The sequence below is a fragment of the Littorina saxatilis genome, linkage group LG16 (genome assembly GCF_037325665.1).
Source record: "Littorina saxatilis isolate snail1 linkage group LG16, US_GU_Lsax_2.0, whole genome shotgun sequence".
Classification (NCBI taxonomy): Eukaryota; Metazoa; Mollusca; class Gastropoda; order Littorinimorpha; family Littorinidae; genus Littorina; species Littorina saxatilis.
Window position 1 is genome coordinate 36,472,759 of NC_090260.1, and position 23,911 is coordinate 36,496,669.

The following is a 23,911-nucleotide window of genomic DNA, read 5'->3' on the forward strand; positions in this document are numbered from 1 at the left end:
TGGGTTAAGAGTGGAGATTTTTCCGATCTCCCAGGTCAACTTATGTGCAGACCTGCTAGTGACTTAACCCCCTTCGTGTGTACACGCAAGCACAAGACCAAGTGCGCACAGAAAAGATCCTGTAATCCATGTCAGAGTTCGGTGGGTTATGGAAACACGAAAATACTCAGCATGCCTACTCAACGAAAGCGGAGTGAAGCTGACTATGCTCACAGAGCATAGTGTGGGGAACCCAAATGGGCAAACAAGCTCGCACGTAACCAGAAAATTCTGGAACGCTGAAGAAGAAGAAGAACAAGAGCCTTGGCTTAAAGTATAGGATCTAGAGACATGGATATGGATCCTGTGTGTGTGTGTGAGCGTAAGATGACAGATCAATACCTGGCTTTGCACACATTGTTGAATTATCATGACATAGTGTAAGCAAATTTATCAACTATACATCTGCTGTTGACCACTTCCAGACAAATTCCCACAATACAGTAAAGTCCAGTAGTCTTGGCCAGCAGGAGCGTTCAGTCCATCGTAAATATTTTACACAAAGAAACTGCATGGGGTTACATAAGAAAATGATAACATACACAATTTGATTCCATTTCAGCCAGTTCTACCAACAAGAAAGTGTCACCTGATGATTGTGAATGTCAAGTGTTATTGAAGATGGTGTGAATGTCAAGTGTTATTGAAGATGGTGTGAATGTCAAGTGTTATTGAAGATGGTGTGAATGTCAAGTGTTATTGAAGATGGTGTGAATGTCAAGTGTTATTGAAGATGGTGTGAATGTCAAGTGTTATTGAAGATGGTGTGAATGTCAAGTGTTATTGAAGATGGTGTGAATGTCAAGTGTTATTGAAGATGGTGAGGACAAGTGTGGCAGTATGACAGACTATCATATAATATGAGTTGTTGGTTGAGGCTCACCTTGATGAGCTTGGTGACCATCTCGTCGTTAGAGTCGGCCTCCTGGTGGGTCAAGATGTACTTGGACACGTCCTTGGTGTCGCCCACCTCTAGCTTGCTCACTGACCGCTTCTTCTTCAGCTTGGGCTGTAGCACTGTGTCTGTTACACACAACATGTTATTTGACACTGACCATAGCACTGTGTCTGTTACACACAACACGTTACTTGACACTGACCATAGCACTGTGTGTGTCACACATCACACGTTACTTGATACTGACCATAGCACTGTGTCTGTTACACATCACATGTTACTTGACACTGACCATAGCACTGTGTCTGTCACACATCACACGTTACTTGACACTGACCATAGCACTGTGTCTGTCACACATCACACGTTACTTGACACTGACCATAGCACTGTGTCTGTCACACATCACACGTTACTTGACACTGACCATAGCACTGTGTCTGTTACACATCACATGTTACTTGACACTGACCATAGCACTGTGTCTGTTACACACAACACATTACTTGACAATGACCATAGCACTGTGTCTGTTGCACACAACCCACGTTACTTGACACTGACCATAGCACTGTGTCTGTTACACACAACACATTACTTGACAATGACCATAGCACTGTGTCTGTTGCACACAACCCACGTTACTTGACACTGACCATAGCACTGTATCTGTTACACACAACACACGTTACTTGACACTGACCATAGCACTGTGTCCGTTACACACAACACATTACTTGACACTGACCATAGCACTGTGTCTGTTACACACAACACGTTACTTTGTTTGTTTGTTTGTTTGTTTATTTGTTGCTTAACGTCCAGCCGACTACGCAGAGCCATATCAGGACGAGGAAGGGGGGGATGAAGGGGGCCACTTGTCAAGCGATTCCTGTTTACAAATGCACTAACCCATTACTTGTGTCCCAGCAGGCTTTAGTAAAACTAAATTAATACCTACTGGAAGATTACCAGTTTCCAGTATGTTAAAATAGGCTTAACCTATCTACTGCTGGACTTACATCAGAACACTAACAGATTAAACTATACATGAATCGCGAGACAAGCGGCAAGAGAAGAGTTTTTTGGAAAAAATACAGGTGAATGAGCAAGAAGGCAGAAAAAAGAAAAGAATTCATGAAGAAAAAGAGAGCATGACAGGAAAGAGGAACCAAAAATCTACCTAACAGCAAACTAGAAAGCTCCTGCGGTTCCAAAAACAGGAGGGGCCTTTAATTTCATAACCGCAGTGCCCCACTGCGGGAACACGTTACTTGACAATGACCATAGCACTGTGTCCGTTACACACAACACATTACTTGACACTGACCATAGCACTGTGTCTGTCACACATCACACGTTACTTGACACTTACCATAGCACTGTGTCCGTTACACACAACACATTACTTGACACTGACCATAGCACTGTGTCTGTTACACACAACACACGTTACTTGACACTGACCATAGCACTGTGTCTGTTACACACAACACACGTTACTTGACACTGACCATAGCACTGTGTCTGTCACACATCACACGTTACTTGACACTGACCATAGCACTGTGTGTGTCACACATCACACGTTACTTGACACTGACCATAGCACTGTGTCTGTCACACATCACACGTTACTTGACACTGACCATAGCACTGTGTCTGTCACACACAACACACGTTACTTGACACTGACCATAGCACTGTGTCTGTCACACATCACACGTTACTTGACACTGACCATAGCACTGTGTCTGTTACACACAACACACGTTACTTGACACTGACCATAGCACTGTGTGTGTCACACATCACACGTTACTTGACACTGACCATAGCACTGTCTGTCACACATCACACGTTACTTGACACTGACCATAGCACTGTGTCTGTCACAAAACACACGTTACTTGACACTGACCATAGCACTGTGTCTGTCACACATCACACGTTACTTGACACTGACCATAGCACTGTGTGTGTCACACATCACACGTTACTTGACACTGACCATAGCACTGTGTGTGTCACACATCACACGTTACTTGACACTGACCATAGCACTGTGTCTGTCACACATCACACGTTACTTGACACTGACCATAGCACTGTGTGTGTCACACATCACACGTTACTTGACACTGACCATAGCACTGTGTCTGTCACACATCACACGTTACTTGACACTGACCATAGCACTGTGTCTGTCACAAAACACACGTTACTTGACACTGACCATAGCACTGTGGCTGTCACACATCACACGTTACTTGACACTGACCATAGCACTGTGTCTGTTACACACAACACACGTTACTTGACACTGACCATAGCACTGTGTCTGTCACACATCACACGTTACTTGACACTGACCATAGCACTGTGTGTGTCACACATCACACGTTACTTGACACTGACCATAGCACTGTGTGTGTCACACATCACACGTTACTTGACACTGACCATAGCACTGTGTGTGTCACACATCACACGTTACTTGACACTGACCATAGCACTGTGTGTGTCACACATCACACGTTACTTGACACTGACCATAGCACTGTGTCTGTCACACATCACACGTTACTTGACACTGACCATAGCACTGTGTGTGTCACACATCACACGTTACTTGACACTGACCATTTCCCTCTCACCTGGGTTAAACTATACAACATGTTAGTTACAGCACATGTACAGTTCACAATGACATGCACTAGAAAGATTTGTTGTTTTTTGTATTTTTGCATACTCAGAAATCCACGAAATTGCAGAGATTTTGGAATGCCTGTTCATTGTAATGTGCAATTCAATGTAATATTTGTATGCAGAGAGTGGACTACATACTGGTGTCGACGTTGGTGCGAGGCCGGTGTTCCAGCCAGACATCGGCAGCACTGCCGGACGATTTGGAGCGCCGGTGATAGCGAGAGTTGAACACTGGGGCCGTTTTCTGTAACAACACAACACACACTTAATCAGGTCACTGCCGGTGATAGCCAGAGTTGAACACTGGGGCCGTTTTCTGTAACACAACACACACTTGATCAGGTCACTGCCGGTGATAGCCAGAGTTGAACACTGGGGCCGTTTTCTGTAACACAACACACACTTGATCAGGTCACTGCCGGTGATAGCCAGAGTTGAACACTGGGGCCGTTTTCTGTAACACAACACACACTTGATCAGGTCACTGCCGGTGATAGCCAGAGTTGAACACTGGGGCCGTTTTCTGTAACACAACACACACTTGATCAGGTCACTGCCGGTGATAGCCAGAGTTGAACACTGGGGCCGTTTTCTGTAACACAACACACACTTGATCAGGTCACTGCCGGTGATAGCCAGAGTTGAACACTGGGGCCGTTTTCTGTAACACAACACACACTTGATCAGGTCACTGCCGGTGATAGCCAAAGTTGAACACTGGGGCCGTTTTCTGTAACAACACAACGCACACTTGATCAGGTCACTGCCGGTGATAGCCAGAGTTGAACACTGGGGCCGTTTTCTGTAACACAACACACACTTGATCAGGTCACTGCCGGTGATAGCCAGAGTTGAACACTGGGGCCGTTTTCTGTAACACAACACACACTTGATCAGGTCACTGCCGGTGATAGCCAGAGTTGAACACTGGGGCCGTTTTCTGTAACAACACAACACACACTTGATCAGGTCACTGCCGGTGATAGCCAGAGTTGAACACTGGGGCCGTTTTCTGTAACACAACACACACTTGATCAGGTCACTGCCGGTGATAGCCAGAGTTGAACACTGGGGCCGTTTTCTGTAACACAACACACACTTGATCAGGTCACTGCCGGTGATAGCCAGAGTTGAACACTGGGGCCGTTTTCTGTAACAACACAACACACACTTGATCAGGTCATTCCTTGTCTCAGTGCCGGTGATAGCGAGAGTTGTGGACAGGGAAACAGCACAACACACACTTGATCAGGTCATTCCTTGTCTCAGTGCCGGTGATAGCGAGAGTTGTGGACAGGGAAACAGCACAACACACACTTGATCAGGGATCAGTAGGCAAAATAAAAAATCAAGAAAAAGCCAGCCTGGGTTAAGGTGCAGCTGCAACTTTGAGCATTTCAAACCCACTCCTAGCAGAGTACCTCCCCACACATGGTCTCTGGGGTCCTTCCTTCACCCGGTCACATCAATATTTCAGGTATATACATTCCGGCATTTTCATCAGCAAATATAATTCTATTATGATTATTCAGACAAGTCACTAAAAATTAATCGACTTTATCTTATACCGTCAACATTATAAAATACTACGATTTTTCTTCAAATTCATTATGACCTGAATCAGTCTCAATCTTAATGTACTGGTTTGCTTTCTGTCCTACTCATCTTTTCTTCTGACTTGGATCGTGCAAAGGGGAGACAATTTTCCAGCAGTAAATCCGGTAAGGTCAGAGAGTGAAAATCAATCAATCAATCAATATCAATCAATCAATATGAGGCTTATATCGCGCGTATTCCGTGGGTACAGTTCTAAGCGCAGGGATTTATTTTTTATTTTTTTATTTTATGCAATTTATATTGCGCACATATTCAAGGCGCAGGGATTTATTTATGCTGTGTGAGATGGAATTTTTTTACACAATACATCACGCATTCACATCGGCTAGCAGATCGCAGCCATTTCGGCGCATATCCTACTTTTCACGGCCTATTATTCCAAGTCACACTGGTATTTTGGTGGACATTTTTATCTATGCCAATACAATTTTGCCAGGAAAGACCCTTTTGTCAATCGTGGGATCTTTAACGTGCACACCCCAATGTAGTATACACGAAGGGACCTCGGTTTTTCGTCTCATCCGAAAGACTAGCACTTGAACCCACCACCTAGGTTAGGAAAGGGGGAAGAAAATTGCTAACGCCCTGACCCAGGGTCGAACTCGCAACCTCTCGCTTCCGAGCGCAAGTGCGTTACCCCTCGGCCACCCAGTCCCTTGGACTCACGGACATGTGCTCACGGACATGTTGCCCAGACCATTTCTGACAATCTATTTCTGTAAAACGGAAGAAAAATCAGTGGCTCTAACTGGTCTCTGCTGCTAGGGATCCTAACCGGCACAGTCACACTAGCTCTGCAATCCATCAGTGTTGTTACGACATTGTGTACTGTAACACAACTTTCAAACAGGCAAAAAAGGAGTTTGACTACTGACATATCAGCCAAGTTAACTAATCTCTCAGATTTCCCTACAGACCTGGGAATCCCTGTTTTGCACTTGGAGAGTATTCTCAAACAAACTTGGCATATTTTCAGAAAAATGAGCGTACTCCATGGAGCATTTGAGCATCCATGATTCAAACATGCTTCGTCACACGGCTACTTAAGCTTACCTATACATTTAAAACGAATGCTTTTTTCAATGTTTACTGACAAACTCTGTGCTCATGTTTCAAAATACTGGATCAGATTCGGCATGCACTTGTGAAAAAAAGGAATTTCAGGAATTTTTCTCGTATTTTTGTCCCCACTGATCGTATTCTAGACAATCATGCGTACAAAATATGGCGAAATCGTATGGGTTCCCAGATCTGTCCCTCCCATCTGAGCCTGGCAGAGAGAGCACTGCCAGTGTTGGTGAGTGGCACAGTTGCCCCCCTTGATTCTCACCTTGGCGGATGTGGTGCCGATGTTGTTGAGTCCCTGCATGGACTTGGCGTTGGGGATCCTGGAGACGGGCACGGCGGGGGTGGTGACGGTCCTGGCCCCCCTGCCTCTCAGCCCCACCCCCCTGATATCCGTCTCGGAGCGTGCGGGGGTGATGGGCACGCCGGGGGTGGTGTAGGTGCGCGGCTTGGGGGCGGGGCGGGGGGCACGGCGAGGCGTCTCAACATCATCCGTGTTGATGATGTCCCTCAGCATCTCCAGCTTGCGTTCCTTTTCCTCGATCTGGGCCTCTGCGTCCTCCGAGAACTGGGTCCTCACTCGCTCCTGGGGACACAAATAGTGTACAACACTCCTAGCTTTACATCATGTGATATAGTTACCTCTGTGACCGCCGAGAACTGCACCCTCACTCGCTCCTGAGGACACAAAGGGCACACACTCCTGGCTTTACTTCATGTGACCTCTGCGACCATCACATTGGTGTGAGTCACAAATTTTGCCAAGACTGACAATTTTGGAAGGCCGGGGTCTAGGGGCCGCCAAGGTTCAGGCGGGGATGCAGGGGGGTCTAGTCGCACAAAACCAATTTTAGCATTCCAGGATGGATTTAGCTCTCTACTCAAGACTCGGCGCTTTTCTCTTTCATTCGCGAATCTTCGTTTGTCAACAAGTCGTCGTGACAAGTGTACACCGGATGTATCAGGATCTCGCGCGCGCGAGAATTCGTTTTTTTGTGTCTCGCGATAGTTGGAGGAGCGAGAGCCGCCAATTTGTGTTTTCGTCTGCTCGAAATGTGCGCAAAAGTCGTAAATCATCCTAAAAAAGCATATTCCGGGCGGCACTACATGTGTGTGTTGGTTACAAATTGTGTGTGTGTGTGATATTTTTCTTCAAATTTTTTCACTTTTCTTCTTAGTTTATTCTCAAAGCCGATTTCGCCAAATACCGTACTTTTGTTTACCTGGTTGTTTTGATTGATTGACACGATCCAATTATATTTTTTTCGACAGCGACTTATATAGTGACGTAATCATGTGCCAAAATACTGGATCGGCTTCAGGATGGGCTTGTGAAGAAAAGTAGTCTAGGAATTTTTCTCGTCGTATTTTTTTCCCACTGACCGTACTGAGCGTATTCTTGACAATCATGCGTACAAAATATGGCAAAATCGTATGGGTTCCCAGGTCTGCACTAACCCCATAATGCCAGACGCCAGGCGGAGCAGCCACTAGATTGCCAATTTTAAAGTCTTCGGTATGACCCGGCCGGGGTTCGAACCCACAACCTCCCGATCACAGGCCGGACGCCTTACCACTAGGCCAACCGTGCCGGTTTTACCTGATTAGATATGTATGTGTGATATGAACATGTGTTTTTAGAAATACATAATATCTCGCTACATTGAAAGAGCACCCAGGTTTTTTTTAAAGAGAGACAGAGACAGACAAGAGTGTGCGAAAGAGAGAGAGAGAGAGAGAGAGAGAGAGAGAGAGAGAGAGAGAGAGAGAGAGAGAGAGAAAGAGAGAGACACACACACGAGGGAGAGAGAAGAGAGAGAGAGAGAGACAAGAGAGAGAGAGAGAGAGAAGTGAGAGAGAGAGACACAAGAGAGAGACACACACAAGAGAGAGAGAGACACACACACAAGAGAGAGAGAGACACACACACAAGAGAGAGAGAGAAGTGAGAGAGAGAGAAGTGACAGAGAGAGAAGTGAGAGAGAGCCACACAAGAGAGAGCCAAGAGAGAGACAAGAGAGAGAGAGACAAGAGAGAGAGAGAGACAAGAGAGAGACACACACAAGAGAGAGAGAGAGAGAGAGAGGGAGGGAAAGAGAGGGAGAGAGAAAGAGAGAGAAGGAAAGAGAAAGAAAGAGAGAGAGAAGGAAAGAGAGAGAAAGAAAGAGGGAGAGAGAGAGAGAAGGAAAGAGAGAAAGAAAGAGGGAGAGACACAGAGAGAGAGAGAGAAGTGAGAGAGAGCCACACAAGAGAGAGAGAGCCACACACAAGAGAGAGAGAAGAGAGAGACACACCATCAAGAGAGAGAGAAGGAAAGAGAGAAAGAAAGAGGGAGAGTAAGACACAAGAGAGAGAGAGAAAGCCACACGAGAGAGATAGGAGAGAGAGAGAGATAGGAGAGAGAGAGAGAGAGAGAGAGAGAGAGAGAGTGAGAGAGAGACAGAGAGAGAGAGAGGGTTACCATGTTTTTCTCCCACTGCTTGTTGTTCATGTTGAGACGTGACTGGAAGTTTGACTTGAGGCGATCCTTCTCTGACTTTTCCACCTGGATCTTCCAGGCCTTGTCCTGCAGCTGTCAACACACATTGTCACACATACAACACTCAGTTATCACACACACATTGTCACACATACAACACTTAGTTATCACACACACATTGTCACACATACAACACTTAGTTATCACACACACATTGTCACACATACAACACTTAGTTATCACACACACATTGTCACACATACAACACTTCGTTATCACACACACATTGTCACACATACAACACTTAGTTATGACCGGCACGGTTGGCCTAGTGGTAAGGCGTCCGCCCCGTGATCGGGAGGTCGTGGGTTCGAACCCCGGCCGGGTCATACCTAAGACTTTAAAATTGGCAATCTAGTGGCTGTTCCGCCTGGCGTCTGGCATTATGGGGTTAGTGCTAGGACTGGTTGGTCCGGTGTAAGAATAATGTGACTGGGTGAGACATGAAGCCTGTGTTGCGACTTCTGTCTTGTGTGTGGCGCACGTTATATGTCAAAGCAGCACCGCCCTGATATGGCCCTTCGTGGTCGGCTGGGCGTTAAGCAAACAAACAAACAAAAAAACACTTAGTTATAACACACACATTGTCACACATACAACACTTAGTTATCACACACACATTGTCAAACATACAACACTCAGTTATCAAAAACATTGAATTGTCACACATACACTTTGTTGTCACACACACACACAGTGTCACACATACAACACTTAGTTGTCACACACATTGTCACACATATAACACTTAGTTGTCACACAGGCTTCCCAAACTGTGCGCTCTTGTGTCATGTACACACTAGAATCCCCTCCAAAAACACGTATTATGAGACGCCCTTCAAACCAGGTGTTGGTGATGCTCTTCTCATTCTGTCTCTCATTGCTTAGTTCGTCATCCACATGTTGCATTTCACACAGAAGGCAATGGGTAAATGCAATCAGTACAGTTCAACGACTTCATGACAACACATATAGTAACACACATGTGTGTAAGGCCACAAAAAAAAAAAGTCTGTTTACGGTAACCCGACCGACCCTATTTTTTTCGTGCGACCCTAGACTTTTTTTTTGGCATTTGGGAAAAAAAAGAAAAAAAATCCCAACCTACCGACCCTATTTTTTTGGCCTATGTTACCGTAAACAGACCTATTTTTTTGGGGGGCCTAAACAGACAGACAGACAGAGACAGAGAGACTTCTATCCTTCTTGCCATGCAAAGCAGTTGTAATTCCCTCCTCACCAGCCTACTTCAAAGCTAACACACACACGTGCCAACAGACACAGTGACAGACAGTAAACAAGCACCACACAAAACCAACGGACCTTCAGCGTCAAGGTCTGGTTCTCCCTTTCCAGTTCTTTCAGTTTGCGCTGTGCCTCGTCGCCCTTCCTCTCAGCGTTGCGGACGCGAGACTCCATGCGCTGACGTGCTGCTTTTTCCTGTGACAGGGCGGCCTCAAGGTCGCCAAACTTGCCCCCCAGCGTGTTGTAGTTACGCTCAAACTCCACCAGCTGGGATCGGAACGTGGCCGCTGGAACAACACATCCTATATTTATCTTTAGCTTCAGATGTTGCGTATCAAGTTGACAATATATTTTCATTCAACTAGTGTAATTACACAGCTCCTAAACATGAATTGAAACAGTGTATGACCAAGATTTTGATGTGTGTGCTGTGTTAGTGTAGTCATTGGCAGTTTGGCGAGAGATTTATTTCTCAGAGTCAACTTTGTGTGCAGACTCTCCTCGGTGTCTGAACACCCCCGTGTGTACACGCAAGCACAAGACCAAGTGCGCACGAAAAAGATCCTGTAATCCATGTCAGAGTTCGGTGGGTTATAGAAACACGAAAATACCCAGCATGCCTTCTCCAAAAGCGGTGTATGGCTGCCTAAATGGCGGGGTAAAAACGGTCATACATGTAAAAGCCGTGGGAGTTTCAGCCCATGAACGAACAAACAAACAAAAGTGTAGTCATTGCAAACAGTACAACTCTCCAAGTCAAACTTCCAAGAAAATGTGTCTAAAATGGCGCGTCTTAGATAATGTCTGTTGTAATCTTAGTTTTGTTGTTATTTTTTTTGATGTGTTCTTTTTACATAACTGAAGTGGTGATTTTTTCAGTGACAGAGAAACACACTTTTCAAACTCCAAAATCATTAATTTTTTTTGCATTTGTTGGTAACAGCTGCCAGGTGCACTCCTTTTTGCATGAGTGAGCTTTCCCCCCGCCATGTTAGCAATCATACTCATGAGGTTGCAGGCTGGGTATATTCAACTTCCATAACCCACCTAATTTTAACATGGATAACAGAATCTCGTTTGCCCTTATGTGGTCTTGTGCTTGTGCGTACACTAGAAGGGGGAAACAGCACAAGCAAGACTGCTTATGAGTCGTCCTGGGAGATCGGACAAATCCACCAGACACAGCTGGATTCAAATCCAAAAGCTGCAGGGTGACGCGCTGTGTCTGTCTGATGGTAACCTGACTCACCTCTGTGCCTGTCTGATGGTAACCTGACTCACCTCTGTGCCTGTCTGATGGTAACCTGACTCACCTCTGTGCCTGTCTGATGGTAACCTGACTCACTACTGTGCCTGTCTGATGGTAACCTGACTCATTACTGTGCCTGTCTGATGGTAACCTGACTCACCTCTGTGCCTGTCTGATGGTAACCTGACTCACCTCTGTGCCTGTCTGATGGTAACCTGACTCACCTCTGTGCCTGTCTGATGGTAACCTGACTCACCTCTGTGCCTGTCTGATGGTAACCTGACTCACCTCTGTGCCTGTCTGATGGTAACCTGACTCACCTCTGTGCCTGTCTGATGGTAACCTGACTCACCTCTGTGCCTGTCTGATGGTAACCTGACTCACCTCTGTGCCTGTCTGATGGTAACCTGACTCACCTCTGTGCCTGTCTGATGGTAACCTGACTCACCTCTGTGCCTGTCTGATGGTAACCCGACTCACCTCTGTGCCTGTCTGATGGTAACCCGACTCACCTCTGTGCCTGTCTGATGGTAACCTGACTCACCTCTGTGCCTGTCTGATGGTAACCTGACTCACCTCTGTGCCTGTCTGATGGTAACCTGACTCACCTCTGTGCCTGTCTGATGGTAACCTGACTCACCTCTGTGCCTGTCTGACGGTAACCTGACTCACCTCTGTGCCTGTCTGATGGTAACCTGACTCACCTCTGTGCCTGTCTGATGGTAACCCGACTCACCTCTGTGCCTGTCTGATGGTAACCTGACTCACCTCTGTGCCTGTCTGATGGTAACCTGACTCACCTCTGTGGCTGTCTGATGGTAACCTGACTCACCTCTGTGCCTGTCTGATGGTAACCTGACTCACCTCTGTGCCTGTCTGATGGTAACCTGACTCACCTCTGTGCCTGTCTGACGGTAACCTGACTCACCTCTGTGCTGGAACTGCACCAGGAGAGCCTGTCGCTGCTTCATGCGTTCGTCCAGACACATGGCGATGTTGGGCAGCGTCTTGTCGTCAGTCGGCTGCAGTAACTGCGCACACACAAGTTTGTTTTTCTAAGAATGTCTTCTCCTCACAATGCATCAGCCAACAAGGACAGGGACAAACAGGACAGCCAAGAAGAAAGAGGAGAAAGCAAAAATGCCAACCAGGCAAAGATAGGTTTAGGAAAGAGAAAGAAAAGTGAAAAGAAAGAAAGAGAGAGAGAGAGAGAGAGAGAGAGAGAGAGAGAGAGAGAGAGAGAGAGAGAGAGAGAAAGAGAGAAAGAAAGAGAAAAAGAAAGAGAGAAAGAGTCAACTTTGTGTGCAGACTCTCCTCGGTGTCTGAACACCCCCGTGTGTACACGCAAGCACAAGACCAAGTGCGCACGAAAAAGATCCTGTAATCCAGTGCTGTGATAATGAGCTTTAGCACTGTTGTGATGGTGTTGACACTATACTTGCCCAAATGAGTCTAACTACCTGATGGCTAATCTACTGTGATACCTGTGATAACTGATGATGATTACTGTGATTGGTTTTATGTGTTTGGTTGGTCTCTTCTTTTGGTAGTGCAATAGCGTTAATTATGGATTGTTGTTATCATCATTTACATAAAAACTTATCTGTGATTTTTTTGTTCCCTGGTCATTTCCATTTTCTTTCTGATTCTGGATTTTGAACCTCTTCTGGTTACTCTGATGTACTGATTTTAGATCAGAATTAATCATAAACGGTCAAAACGGCTAAATAAACAATGTATGTGTATGCAATTGTGTATTGAACAAACAGAAAACAGCAAAAAAAATGCGTATGTTTGAGAGGTGACTGCGAGTCAAACACATCGTCAACGGTGGTCACGTTAGCATGACTGGAATGAGTTGTCTTTTCTTTGCTACGATCAGTTCATACCGCGGACAACGGGAATTTCCGTTTACGGGTTTCGCGCCGTTAGTAACAGCAACTAGAAGACATTCCAATGAGCCGAAGAGAACCGATGAAGATTCCGGGAAATTCCGTATGAGCAATTTTCGCTGCTGACCAATCGAATCGCGGATATTAAACTTCGTTTATGCTCGGTCTCGTTCGGTTCGATTCGGCCTTCCCAGAATGCAATATTCTTCATTTCCGCCAGATCTTGCCAAAGGCGATGTGAAATATCTACAGCTGCGATTTTCCTGGGATATCTTTGTGGAAACTTCAGTTAAATACACGTTTTGCCCCGATTTCAGTGCTTGACACGCAAAGGAGATGATTATCGAGTAAAATCAAATCAGTTGTAGAGGCTGGCGTGACGGAAGTTTAAAAAGAAAGTGCGAGTCGATAGTGTCGTCTGCTATTGCTACGAACGAATCGGAAGATCAAGTTTGTGCATTCTTCTTCGTCCAGAATGAAAATTGGCTGGAAACTATGCTGCTGCCCTTGCAACAGCTGGGACGGAGCAAGAAATCACCATCGGTGGTGTACGTTTGAAGCACGTTGCCATGAGTGTTTTGAGCCACGACTTATTTTAGAGTTGCTGAGCGGAATGCGTACGGCAATAAGGACAACACGGAGTTCGCCATTTATAGCGACGAGAAGGCAGACCCTATATCTTTTCTCTGGAAAAAGCAAATTAACTGCTTAGAAAAAGAACAATCAATACAAAAATGACTTTGTTCAGCCATGGTGCAACACCATGCATCTCCTGGGAAATCTGGTGCAGTTGAATACTAGCCCAAGCAGAGCAGGGAAGATTCCAAGCAGCTGATAAGCAAGATGGTAGTAGGTAGGTAATTTTTTCTTCTTTTGACAAACATGTAGAAGTTTATATATTTGTTTGGTTATGTGTGCGGCTCTGGCTCTGTGTGTGTGTGTGTGTGTGTGTCACTGTGTGTGTGTACGTACGTGTGTGACTGTTATATGCTGAAGAACAGAATCTAAGTAACAACACCCTGATGCAAAGAAACTGAATAGGATGCAAAGTCTGTTATGTGCTGCTACTGTGAAGCTTGGTTGTCACAAGGTTTGTCAGGGTTGGAGCAAAACATCTGTTCTTTCCTCATTTATTTTCTCGAGCATGTTATATATAGGCCTAGCTTCCTCCTGTGATCACAGTTTTCTTGTGGCTCAAACAAACATGCATTCACATGGCTCAGTGAGTGAACATTGCTTGTGGTCATACTTCCCATGCAGACCATATGGTTTCTGCATGCAATGTATGTGCAATAGCTGTAAACCAGACCTGCACTGCCTTCGCACCATTCACATGATTTGTCAACATCTTTTTGTTCACTGCTTGACTATCAGCACTGACATGTGCATGCGCCCAAATATCGTGTTACATGTATCAAATATCTTTTTTCAAATGTGTGTGTGTGTGTGTGTGTGTGGGGGGGGGGGGGGGGGGGTCATTGTTGGGAAAATGTGAATAGCAGTATTTGAGTTTGTCATAGACATATTAATTTTGAATGTATGTTGTCTCTACAGATGCAGAGGTGGAAGCTGGAGAGGAGCTTCCAAAGTACCCATGGCATTGCAAGGCAATTCACAGAAGTCAACCCAAATATTGTAGTATAGAAAGTAAAGGACACTGCCATATGACTCCCTGATTATTCAAAGCAAGTCCAAAAGAGGTCCAAGATAAGAGGCTTCACTGGTAACAAGTTGGGAATTATGGATGGGCATACTTTACGCAGCGTGCACGTAACGGATAAGAGTTGATCATTGTGACCTTGGAACAGGTTCCTTGGTGCTTGCAGAACACTGGCTGTTGTTTTTTTAAATTTTGTTGAATTTTGTTTCCGTTTTTCTTGTGGAACTAAGCAATACCTGTTGTTTTGTTAGTGTTGTTTTGTTACATGTTTCATAAACGTTTGTGTAAAAAAAATACATTTTCTTCACGTTTTGTGTATTTTCTCAAAACTACTTTTTTGTCACTTCAAAAGCCTAAGGCTTTTTTTCTAATAAACTTGCGTTGTTGAAACTTTGCATACATCTCGAGTGCGTTATTTCGCAGATTTTGTTAGAGCGTTTTGTTGAATTTTTTTTTTCGTGAGAAGTTATACCATTTTTGGGGGCGGTTTTTCATAAAATTCAAGGTCACTCATTTTTATCACTGATATCTTTTGAATGACTGTAGATTTCAAAAAAAGCCTCTAACAAAAGTTGGGTATTGTGCTAATGTATAAATAACAAGCACCAAAACAAAATTCCTTTCGGTTTTGTAAAAGCCTTAGGGTTTTAAAAAGTGGCAGTTTGGTGGCCATCTTGGATTGCTACCAAGGCAACCGGTGATCCAAAAAAAATAATTTTTTCATTTTCTCAGGAGATGGACTGAGTTCTTTAATTGTGCAACAATTTTTGACCCAACACTTATGAAACAAAAAAAATCACTTTTAACACCAGTGCCTGCCCTTAATAACTCATAACTCATAACTCATAACATTTTATTGATCCAACAAAGGAAATTAAATTGGTCATCAGCACATATAGGTCATTAATTAATAATTATAAAAGAAGAAGAGAAGAAAATTTATAAAACCCATGATAACAAAAAAATATCTAAAGTAATATATGTACAACTACAATACCCTTTTTACTTGCACACTTGACACACCGACACACCAACACACATGCATACATACCTACATACATACCTACGTACATACATACATACATACATACATACATACATACATACATACATACATACATACATACATACATACATACATACGTTCCATGTTAAAGTGTAGTTAAGAACATCACAGTAATTATATCATTGTTTGGATTAACAGATAAGTTTTTATGTAAATGATGATAACAACAATCCATAATTAACGCTATTGCACTACCAAAAGAAGAGACCAACCAAACACATAAAACCAATCACAGTAATCATCATCAGTTATCACAGGTATCACAGTAGATTAGCCATCAGGTAGTTAGACTCAATTGGGCAAGTATAGTGTCAATAGTATAATCCAAACAATGATATAATTACTGTGATGTTCTTAACTACACTTTAACATGGAATGTATGTATGTATGTATGTATGTATGTATGTATGTATGTATGTATGTATGTATGTATGTATGTATGTATGTATGTATGTATGTATGTATGTAGGTATGTATGTAGGTATGTATGCATGTGTGTTGGTGTGTCGGTGTGTCAAGTGTGCAAGTAAAAAGGGTATTGTAGTTGTACATATATTACTTTAGATATTTTTTTGTTATCATGGGTTTTATAAATTTTCTTCTCTTCTTCTTTTATAATTATTAATTAATGACCTATATGTGCTGATGACCAATTTAATTTCCTTTGTTGGATCAATAAAATGTTATGAGTTATGAGTTATGAGTTATGAGAGAGAGAGAGAGAGAGAGAGAGAGAGAGAGAGAGAGAGAGAGAGAGAGAGAGAGAGAGAGAGATGTATTATGGAGAGAGAAAAAAAAGAAACAGAAAGAATTACACGCTACAAGAAGGGAGAGAGAGAGAGAGAAGAGAGGAACGAAAAAGCAGAGTCCATGCCCACAGTTGTTACCTCCAGCAGAGGGAAAGGTGGGCCCAGACTGTAGGAGAAGGAGGGGCGGGGGGTGGAGGGTGGTGGCCCCTGGATCACGTCTCCCTTGACAATGTTCTCCACGTACTCCTCGTGCGCGCGGCGTCGTCCCGGCGTCAAGCCGACGTCAAACTTGACCTGCTGGGACTTGGTGACCAGCACCTCTTGGGACAGCTCTGCGAACTTCATCACGTGCTGGGGGAAGAGACATAGACATGATTAGTTCATCTCCTTTGGACCTGGGAACCCCTGTTTTGCACTTCCAGTATTCTTAAATAAAATTGGTGTATTTTCAGAACAAATGAGTGTACTCCACACAGTATTTTAACATCCATGATCCAACATGCTTCACACACGTCCGTCGCACCGTTAATTAAGTAAGTTTCATCTGGGGGGTTCGGGGGCATGACCCCCCGACATTTTGTTAAAATGGAACATTAAAATCTGTGCAATCTGGTGCATTCTGAGACTAAAATTCAAATCGTTTGGATTAGGTAAAAAAAAGGCATTCTCTTCATCCCCTCCCCAAATTTAAAAAAACAAAAACAAACACAAAACACACTTTCACACACCAATGGTAACATTGTAATGGTGCATACTTACGTAATGAACCATGTATCCATAATCCAATAGTATGATTCAATGCATTGAAGCTCAAAATGACTGTTAGTATTAGTTATCAGGAGTTTTCAGTCAGCATAATTTAACTCTCAAGCCTCCAGTGTTCTGTTCTAATCATACATGTCAAAATATTGGATGGCTTCGAGATGCGCTTGTGAAGAAAAGTAGTCTAGGAATTGTTCTCGCTCGTCGTACTTTTTCCCCACTGATCGTATTCTACACAATCATGCGTGCAAAATACGTCAAAATGGTATGGATTCCCAGATCTGCTTGTTGTTCACTTGATCATGCCCTGACAGTAAACCAAAGATGTCAAAGACAGAGACAGATTTATTCAGGTTGATGATTCATCATGTACAGGCCAGCCAACACAGAGAGGTATAGTCATTCACACTGATCACATCAAGGCGGACACAAAGCGTGTCACATACTTCTCTACCTTCCAAGCACTCTGCTGTCATGGAATATGTCAATGTTATTTTGCATAAATATAATATAAATGTCCAGGAAGCCAACTTGATCAATTCAAGACTCCCTCCTTTTTAAAACCTTGTTTTTTCAGACTTTCTGTTCTTAACCACTGTAAAATTACCCCCATTTTAAGACTCCCTCCTTTTTAAGACCCAATTTTCTATGATTTGTGGAGGTGGTGATAGAGGGGTTCCACTGTACAATCAAACCTGGCAACATCTGGCCACACTTGAGGGAGAAAAAAAAAGAAGGGAAAATGGCACAACTCACGATGGTTTCGTCGTACTCCTCAGCCTTGGGGTTGACGCAGACGATCATGCGCACCTTGCCGTCCCCGTCAAAGTAATTCTTGAACAGGTGTGTCAGCCGCGAGTCTCGGTACGGCACCAGCTGCAGACACAACAATTTCAGGTGATGTTTCCACAACAGTACTACACAGGTTATCAGGCATCAATCTCTGTATAGCACCAAGTCTTGGTAACGCAAATCCAAACAGAAAAACTGTTAACATTGCAAAATAAAAAATGAAACAAGAAACGTTCCATATTGTAGCGTTTTAATTTTAGACAAAGTGACACTCATTATTTTTTTTGTTATGATGAAAGTTTGATGGGGAGATGATGGGGAGATGATGGGGAGATGATGGGGAGTTTTTATTGATTATCATGTCCAAGAACACAGACAGACACAACAAACGCAATTTTAACAGGAACATTATTGCTCAAGGGCAAGTTTCAGTGGTGACCCTAATCACTAGAGTGGGACTAAACTTCGCTAAAATGTGGTCTGGTCGACCCAGATGATGTCACCTGGTTGCTCTAGTCTGACTCCCGTACTGCTTCCAGTTTGTTTGGTTCCAAGCTGGCGGTTACTGCTTTTCATTGAAACCAGCTGACTATGGTTCGACCAGACCAGGTTTATGTACAGGTCCAGTGAAATTTGCGGCAGGCTAATGACTTGCTTGAAGTTACTCGCCCGGTTGGCAGGTTAATTTTTGTTTTAGATTTGGCTATCCCTGCCAGGGGAATGTGTACAGACACACATACACAGACAGAGGGAGAGAGAGAGAGAGAGAGAGAGAGGGAGAGAGAGAGAGAGAGAGAGGGACAGAGAGAGAGAGAGAGAGAGAGAGAGAGAGAGAGAGAGAGAGAGAGAGGGAGAGAGAGTGATAAACCAGCTGGGAGAGAGAGAGAGAGAGAGAGAGAGAGAGAGAGAGAGAGGGAGAGAGAGAGAGAGAGAGAGGGACAGAGAGAGAGAGAGAGAGAGGGAGAGAGAGAGAGAGAGAGAGAGAGGGACAGAGAGAGAGAGAGAGAGAGAGAGGGAGAGAGAGTGATAAACCAGCTGGGAGAGAGAGAGAGAGAGAGAGAGAGAGAGAGAGAGAGAGAGAGAGAGAGAGAGAGAGAGAGAGAGAGAGAGAGAGAGAGAGAGAGAGAGAGAGAGAAAGAGAGAGAGGGAGAGAGTTAGGTGTGTAAGAGAAAAAGAAAACGTTAAAAATAAAATGATAGTGTACCTTGCTGGTTCCATTCTTCTGGTTGTCTCTCAGCAGTTCCAGGCAAGTCCTGAGTGTCATCAGCGACTGGTTGATGTTGCCGGCCTCCTTCAGGCGGTCGCCAGCGTTACGCGTGCGGTTGGTGCGTTCACTGCCTGCCAGGTCCACCAGGGACAACTGGCTCACACACATTTTCTCTGGGTCCTGGGGAAAACAGCAACAACTCAGCACACACCTTGGGCTTGTGGAGTGGGATGTGTGTGTGTGTATGACTGTGTGTGCCTGGTTGCGTATGTGTGTCTGGTTGCATATGTGTGTCTGGTTGCGTGTGTGTGTCTGGTTGTGCGTGTGTGTGTCTGGTTGTGCGTGTGTGCCTGTGTGGGATCTTCTGCGTTCATGGGCTGAAACTCCCATGTACACTCGTCTTTTTTGCACGAGTGGGGGTTTACGTGTATGACCGTTTTTTTCCCGCCATTTCGGCAGCCATACGCCTCTTTCGGAGGATGCATGCTTGGTATTTTCGTGTTTCTATAACCCACCGAATTCTGACATGGATCAGGATCTTTTCCGTGCGCACTTGGTCTTGTGCTTGCGTGTACACATGAAGGGGGATAAGGCACTAGCAGGTCTGCACATAAGTTGACCTGGGAGATCGGAAAAATCTCCACCCTTAACCCACCAGGCAGCCGCGGCCGGGATTCGAACTCACGACCTTCCGATTAGGAGGCAGACGTCTTACCACTGCGCCACTTCGCCCATCTTGTGTGTGATCAAATAAAAGAGAAAATAACTGATGGTATGGACTGACTACACTCAGAGGTAAAAACAGAAGATTCTGAAAACTACGGGATGTCTGTGAGCTGGCATAGGCCCCCAGCTGGGTCCAGAAGTAACGCCTAGGTGGGGATCAGCGGGCTTTGCACCCTGAAGCTGAAGGGGTTGGGATTTTGTTGTTGCAATTTGCAGCCAAAATATCAAAATCTAGAAGCAAAAAAGTGTCTACTATCTGTGAGTCTGTCCATCTGTCAGTCATTCATCTAACTGCAACTATTTATGAGCTGTGTAAGTTGCCTGCAGAACCTCCTCCCCGCGTGTGTCTTGTTGTGCCTGCACCAGATGGAGGTTGAACACGCTGTGACTGTCTGTCCGTCTATTGATCCATCTCTCTCTCTAATTTATCTATCTATCTATTCCTGTGTTGTGTAACTTGCCTGCAGAACCTCCTCCCCGCGTGTGTCTAGCGGTGCCTGCACCAGACGGATGTTGAACACGCTGTGACTCCGACTGGACTCTGCGTTGAGCGATGTGTGGGCTACCTTTCTCCGCTTCTGACCTGCACAGTCATGGTAAGGTATGGTAAATGAGGTGAACTTAGGTCAGGTTGAGTGCGTGTCCTAGCTGTGTGTTTCGAACTGTTCATGCGAAGAAATTCTGAATAAAATTTTGTTTAAACCAACTAATGTAAGGTAAGTAAGGTGAACTAAGGTCAGGTCAGGTCAGTAAGGCAAAGCAAGGTAAGACTAGACTCAGAGCTCAGGTGTATTTACACTTCCACAACGCTTTAAACTCAAACTACTGCATCAATCAAGTGACTTTTTATGAACATAATATTTATTTAGATGATAGTTCATTCATTCCTCTCTCAGACACAACACCCCCTACCAGGGAGCTCCAGCTGGCTGGCAGCACAGACAGCAGTCAGCAGAGCATAGGCTTTGGCATTGCTACAGTGGAACCCCCTTTTAAGACCTACCTTATGAGACCTTTTTTTATTTCAGACTTTTTGTTCTTAACCTCTGCAAATTTACCCCCATTTTAAAGGTCCTTGTCTACATTTTTATACCGAAATCGCCATTTGACCATTAAAATGCAGAGTCTATTATCTACAAATATCAACAATACACCCCCTTTCGATCAGGAAAGACGAAGCCAGTGTAGCCGTTTGAAAATTCATTGTAGTATTCCAGCGTAGTACTCATAGTAGGATATCCTTATTTGGAAAATGCCAAGCGCAAAACTCCTCTCAAATCCCGTGCATTTCGTGCGTTTAAAAAAAAGCGTGGACATCGCTCCAGTGTCAAACTGTTGCTACATTTGTTTGGGCGTGGCTCTAAGCATAGTGACATGAATTTGATTGGTCAGTATTTTTAGGCAAAGCACATGTTCTCAGCAAACAGAAAACAAAATATTGGAAGCGTGAGTCACGCTACCCAAAAATAAAATCTTTTTTTTACATATATATTTTTTTCTATAACTTTTTTCCCCATGGTTCATTCATCATCTGACATAACTGTTCAGCGAAATCTAACCATAAAATTATTGAAAAAAAGCAAACAAGAGGCGAAGCCTTCAAGGCTCACGTAAGAAATCGACAAACAGTAACACAAACTCAATCACTCCGTCACACATACACACACACACACACACACACACACACACACACACACACACACACACAGTAAGCATAGGTGAAACTGTGCAAGAAAGCGAGACCCTGGATCTGCCAAGTAGTCTCGGCCCGCTCACAATAACAATGACCGAGACTTTCAGTAATTCCTTTGCGTGACGTCTAACCCTCTTACGTCATAATGTGACGTCTTCAAATAGTTTCTATCACACACGTCGAACACTTTTGACCGAGACTGACGTAATCCATAGACTCGGAAATGTTAAAGTTTCTATCACAGACATACACACGCACGCACGCACGCACATACGCACATACGCACGCACGCACAGACAGACAAAGTTACGATCGCATAGGCTACACTTACGTGAGCCAAAAATGTAGACGACCAACTTTAACCTCTGCAAATTTACCCCCATTTTAAGACTCCCTCCTATTTAAAATCTAATTTTGGGATGTCTTGATAGGGGAGTTCCACTGTACAGGGAAGCCACGGTGAGCAGCGCCTACCTTTGTACAACACCTCGAAGGCCTCCTCCGTGGTCTTCACCTCCACCTCAACACAGTTGTGGACGTACATGTTGTCCTGGCTGTCCGTGCGCAGGATCTTGGACTGGGGCGGTCTGGAGAGCAACAACAACACGCCGTCAAAACATCAAAGGGGCGCAACAAGTTGAACAACAACACGCCGTCAAAACATCAAAGGGGCGCAACAAGTTGAACAACAACACGCCGTCAAAACATCAAAGGGGCACAACAAGTTGAACAACAACACGCCGTCAAAACATCAAAGGGGCACAACAAGTTGAACAACAACACGCCGTCAAAACATCAAAGGGGCACAACAAGTTGAACAACAACACGCCGTCAAAACATCAAAGGGGAACAACAACACGCCGTCAAAACATCAAAGGGGCACAGCAAGTTGAACAACAACACGCCGTCAAAACATCAAAGGGACACAAGTTGAAGAAGAATAGAAAATTAAAACAAGGTGGAAAGAAATAAGATCTCATTGATAGAAATTATTGTGAAATTTAATAAAGCTCTATAAAAAATGTAAATACAGTCGAACCCACTTAAAACGAACACGCTAGTTACGAATTTTGACTTATAACGTATTAGTTTTAAGTTCCCAACTGAATACCTCTTTCTTCATGCTTAAAAAAAATGCTTAAAACGAATTCTTTATAACGAATTTATGCTTATAACGAGCACTTTTTGGATTCCCAAGCATGCATAATGTCTGTAATTTACTCACGCTTATGACGAAATCTTTAAACTCGTCCCGAGATCGACATATCATGGGAATTTGAGAAGTTTGAATACATGTGTCAAAGTCTTCCCTTGCGTCGACTGCTTGAACCATTGCTCAACCGATCACTGAATAAAGTTAAACTGATTACACTGTACTCACAAAACAATTTCAAATTTAGAATCAAAGTGATTGATAGCTCAGACACTGAACATGAATGACTGACTGATGTTTATTTCCTTCGCGAATACCAAAAAACGAAACATCAATGTTTAGGAAGCCATTGCCAAAAAAAATAGATGCCAGAGTGGTTTCCCTTGGACAAGGGAAACCACACTCTCAACGTTTGCGTTCGCCGGTTCGCGATAGTTTATCAGTCAGTCAGTGCTTTCGATTTGGATTTGAACATCATGTTGCAACAAACAAAAAAAACCTAAATTGGCCAAGATTTGCTACCCGTCGCCAAGGTAAGTGATTCCGGACAAATGATAGGAACACCGCGAATGTGGACAGTGTCAGTGTGTGCGTGTGTGTGACCAAAAACGTAACAACTGGATGAAACATCTGTGTGCTCACTCTCACTCAAACTCAACAATCATCACTCAACATGAGACACACATGAACATGTAACTGAATATGTCACTTTATTGTCTAAACGTGAAGCAGCATGAAAGTTGCGAAAGAAACAAATTGAAACACCATAAAATGTACAAGACTTAAAAAAAAAATAAAAAATAAAAATAAAAAAATAAAAAAATCAATCAATTTTCTTAATACGAATTTT

At 44.0% G+C, this 23,911-nt stretch overlaps 1 protein-coding gene and 1 long non-coding RNA gene across 2 annotated transcripts in view; one reads left to right on the forward strand and one right to left on the reverse strand.

The window, feature by feature from the left end:
• Window positions 1-23,911, reverse strand: part of LOC138950973 (kinesin-like protein KIF23) — a 59,390-nt gene that overhangs the window by 14,284 nt on the left and 21,195 nt on the right. Inside the window, exons 9-19 of the mRNA XM_070322686.1 lie at window positions 22,383-22,495; window positions 20,677-20,798; window positions 19,487-19,669; window positions 18,247-18,366; window positions 16,867-17,079; window positions 12,290-12,392; window positions 10,191-10,399; window positions 8,790-8,900; window positions 6,594-6,914; window positions 3,785-3,890; window positions 923-1,062 (exon numbers count right to left, since the gene is read on the reverse strand). Coding sequence (XP_070178787.1) covers window positions 923-1,062; window positions 3,785-3,890; window positions 6,594-6,914; window positions 8,790-8,900; window positions 10,191-10,399; window positions 12,290-12,392; window positions 16,867-17,079; window positions 18,247-18,366; window positions 19,487-19,669; window positions 20,677-20,798; window positions 22,383-22,495 — 1,741 coding nt within the window. The remainder of the gene's footprint in view (window positions 1-922; window positions 1,063-3,784; window positions 3,891-6,593; window positions 6,915-8,789; window positions 8,901-10,190; window positions 10,400-12,289; window positions 12,393-16,866; window positions 17,080-18,246; window positions 18,367-19,486; window positions 19,670-20,676; window positions 20,799-22,382; window positions 22,496-23,911) is intronic.
• Window positions 12,984-15,359, forward strand: LOC138950974 (uncharacterized). Its single transcript, XR_011450897.1, has 2 exons — window positions 12,984-14,106; window positions 14,808-15,359. It is a non-coding gene; the product is annotated as an uncharacterized lncRNA (long non-coding RNA).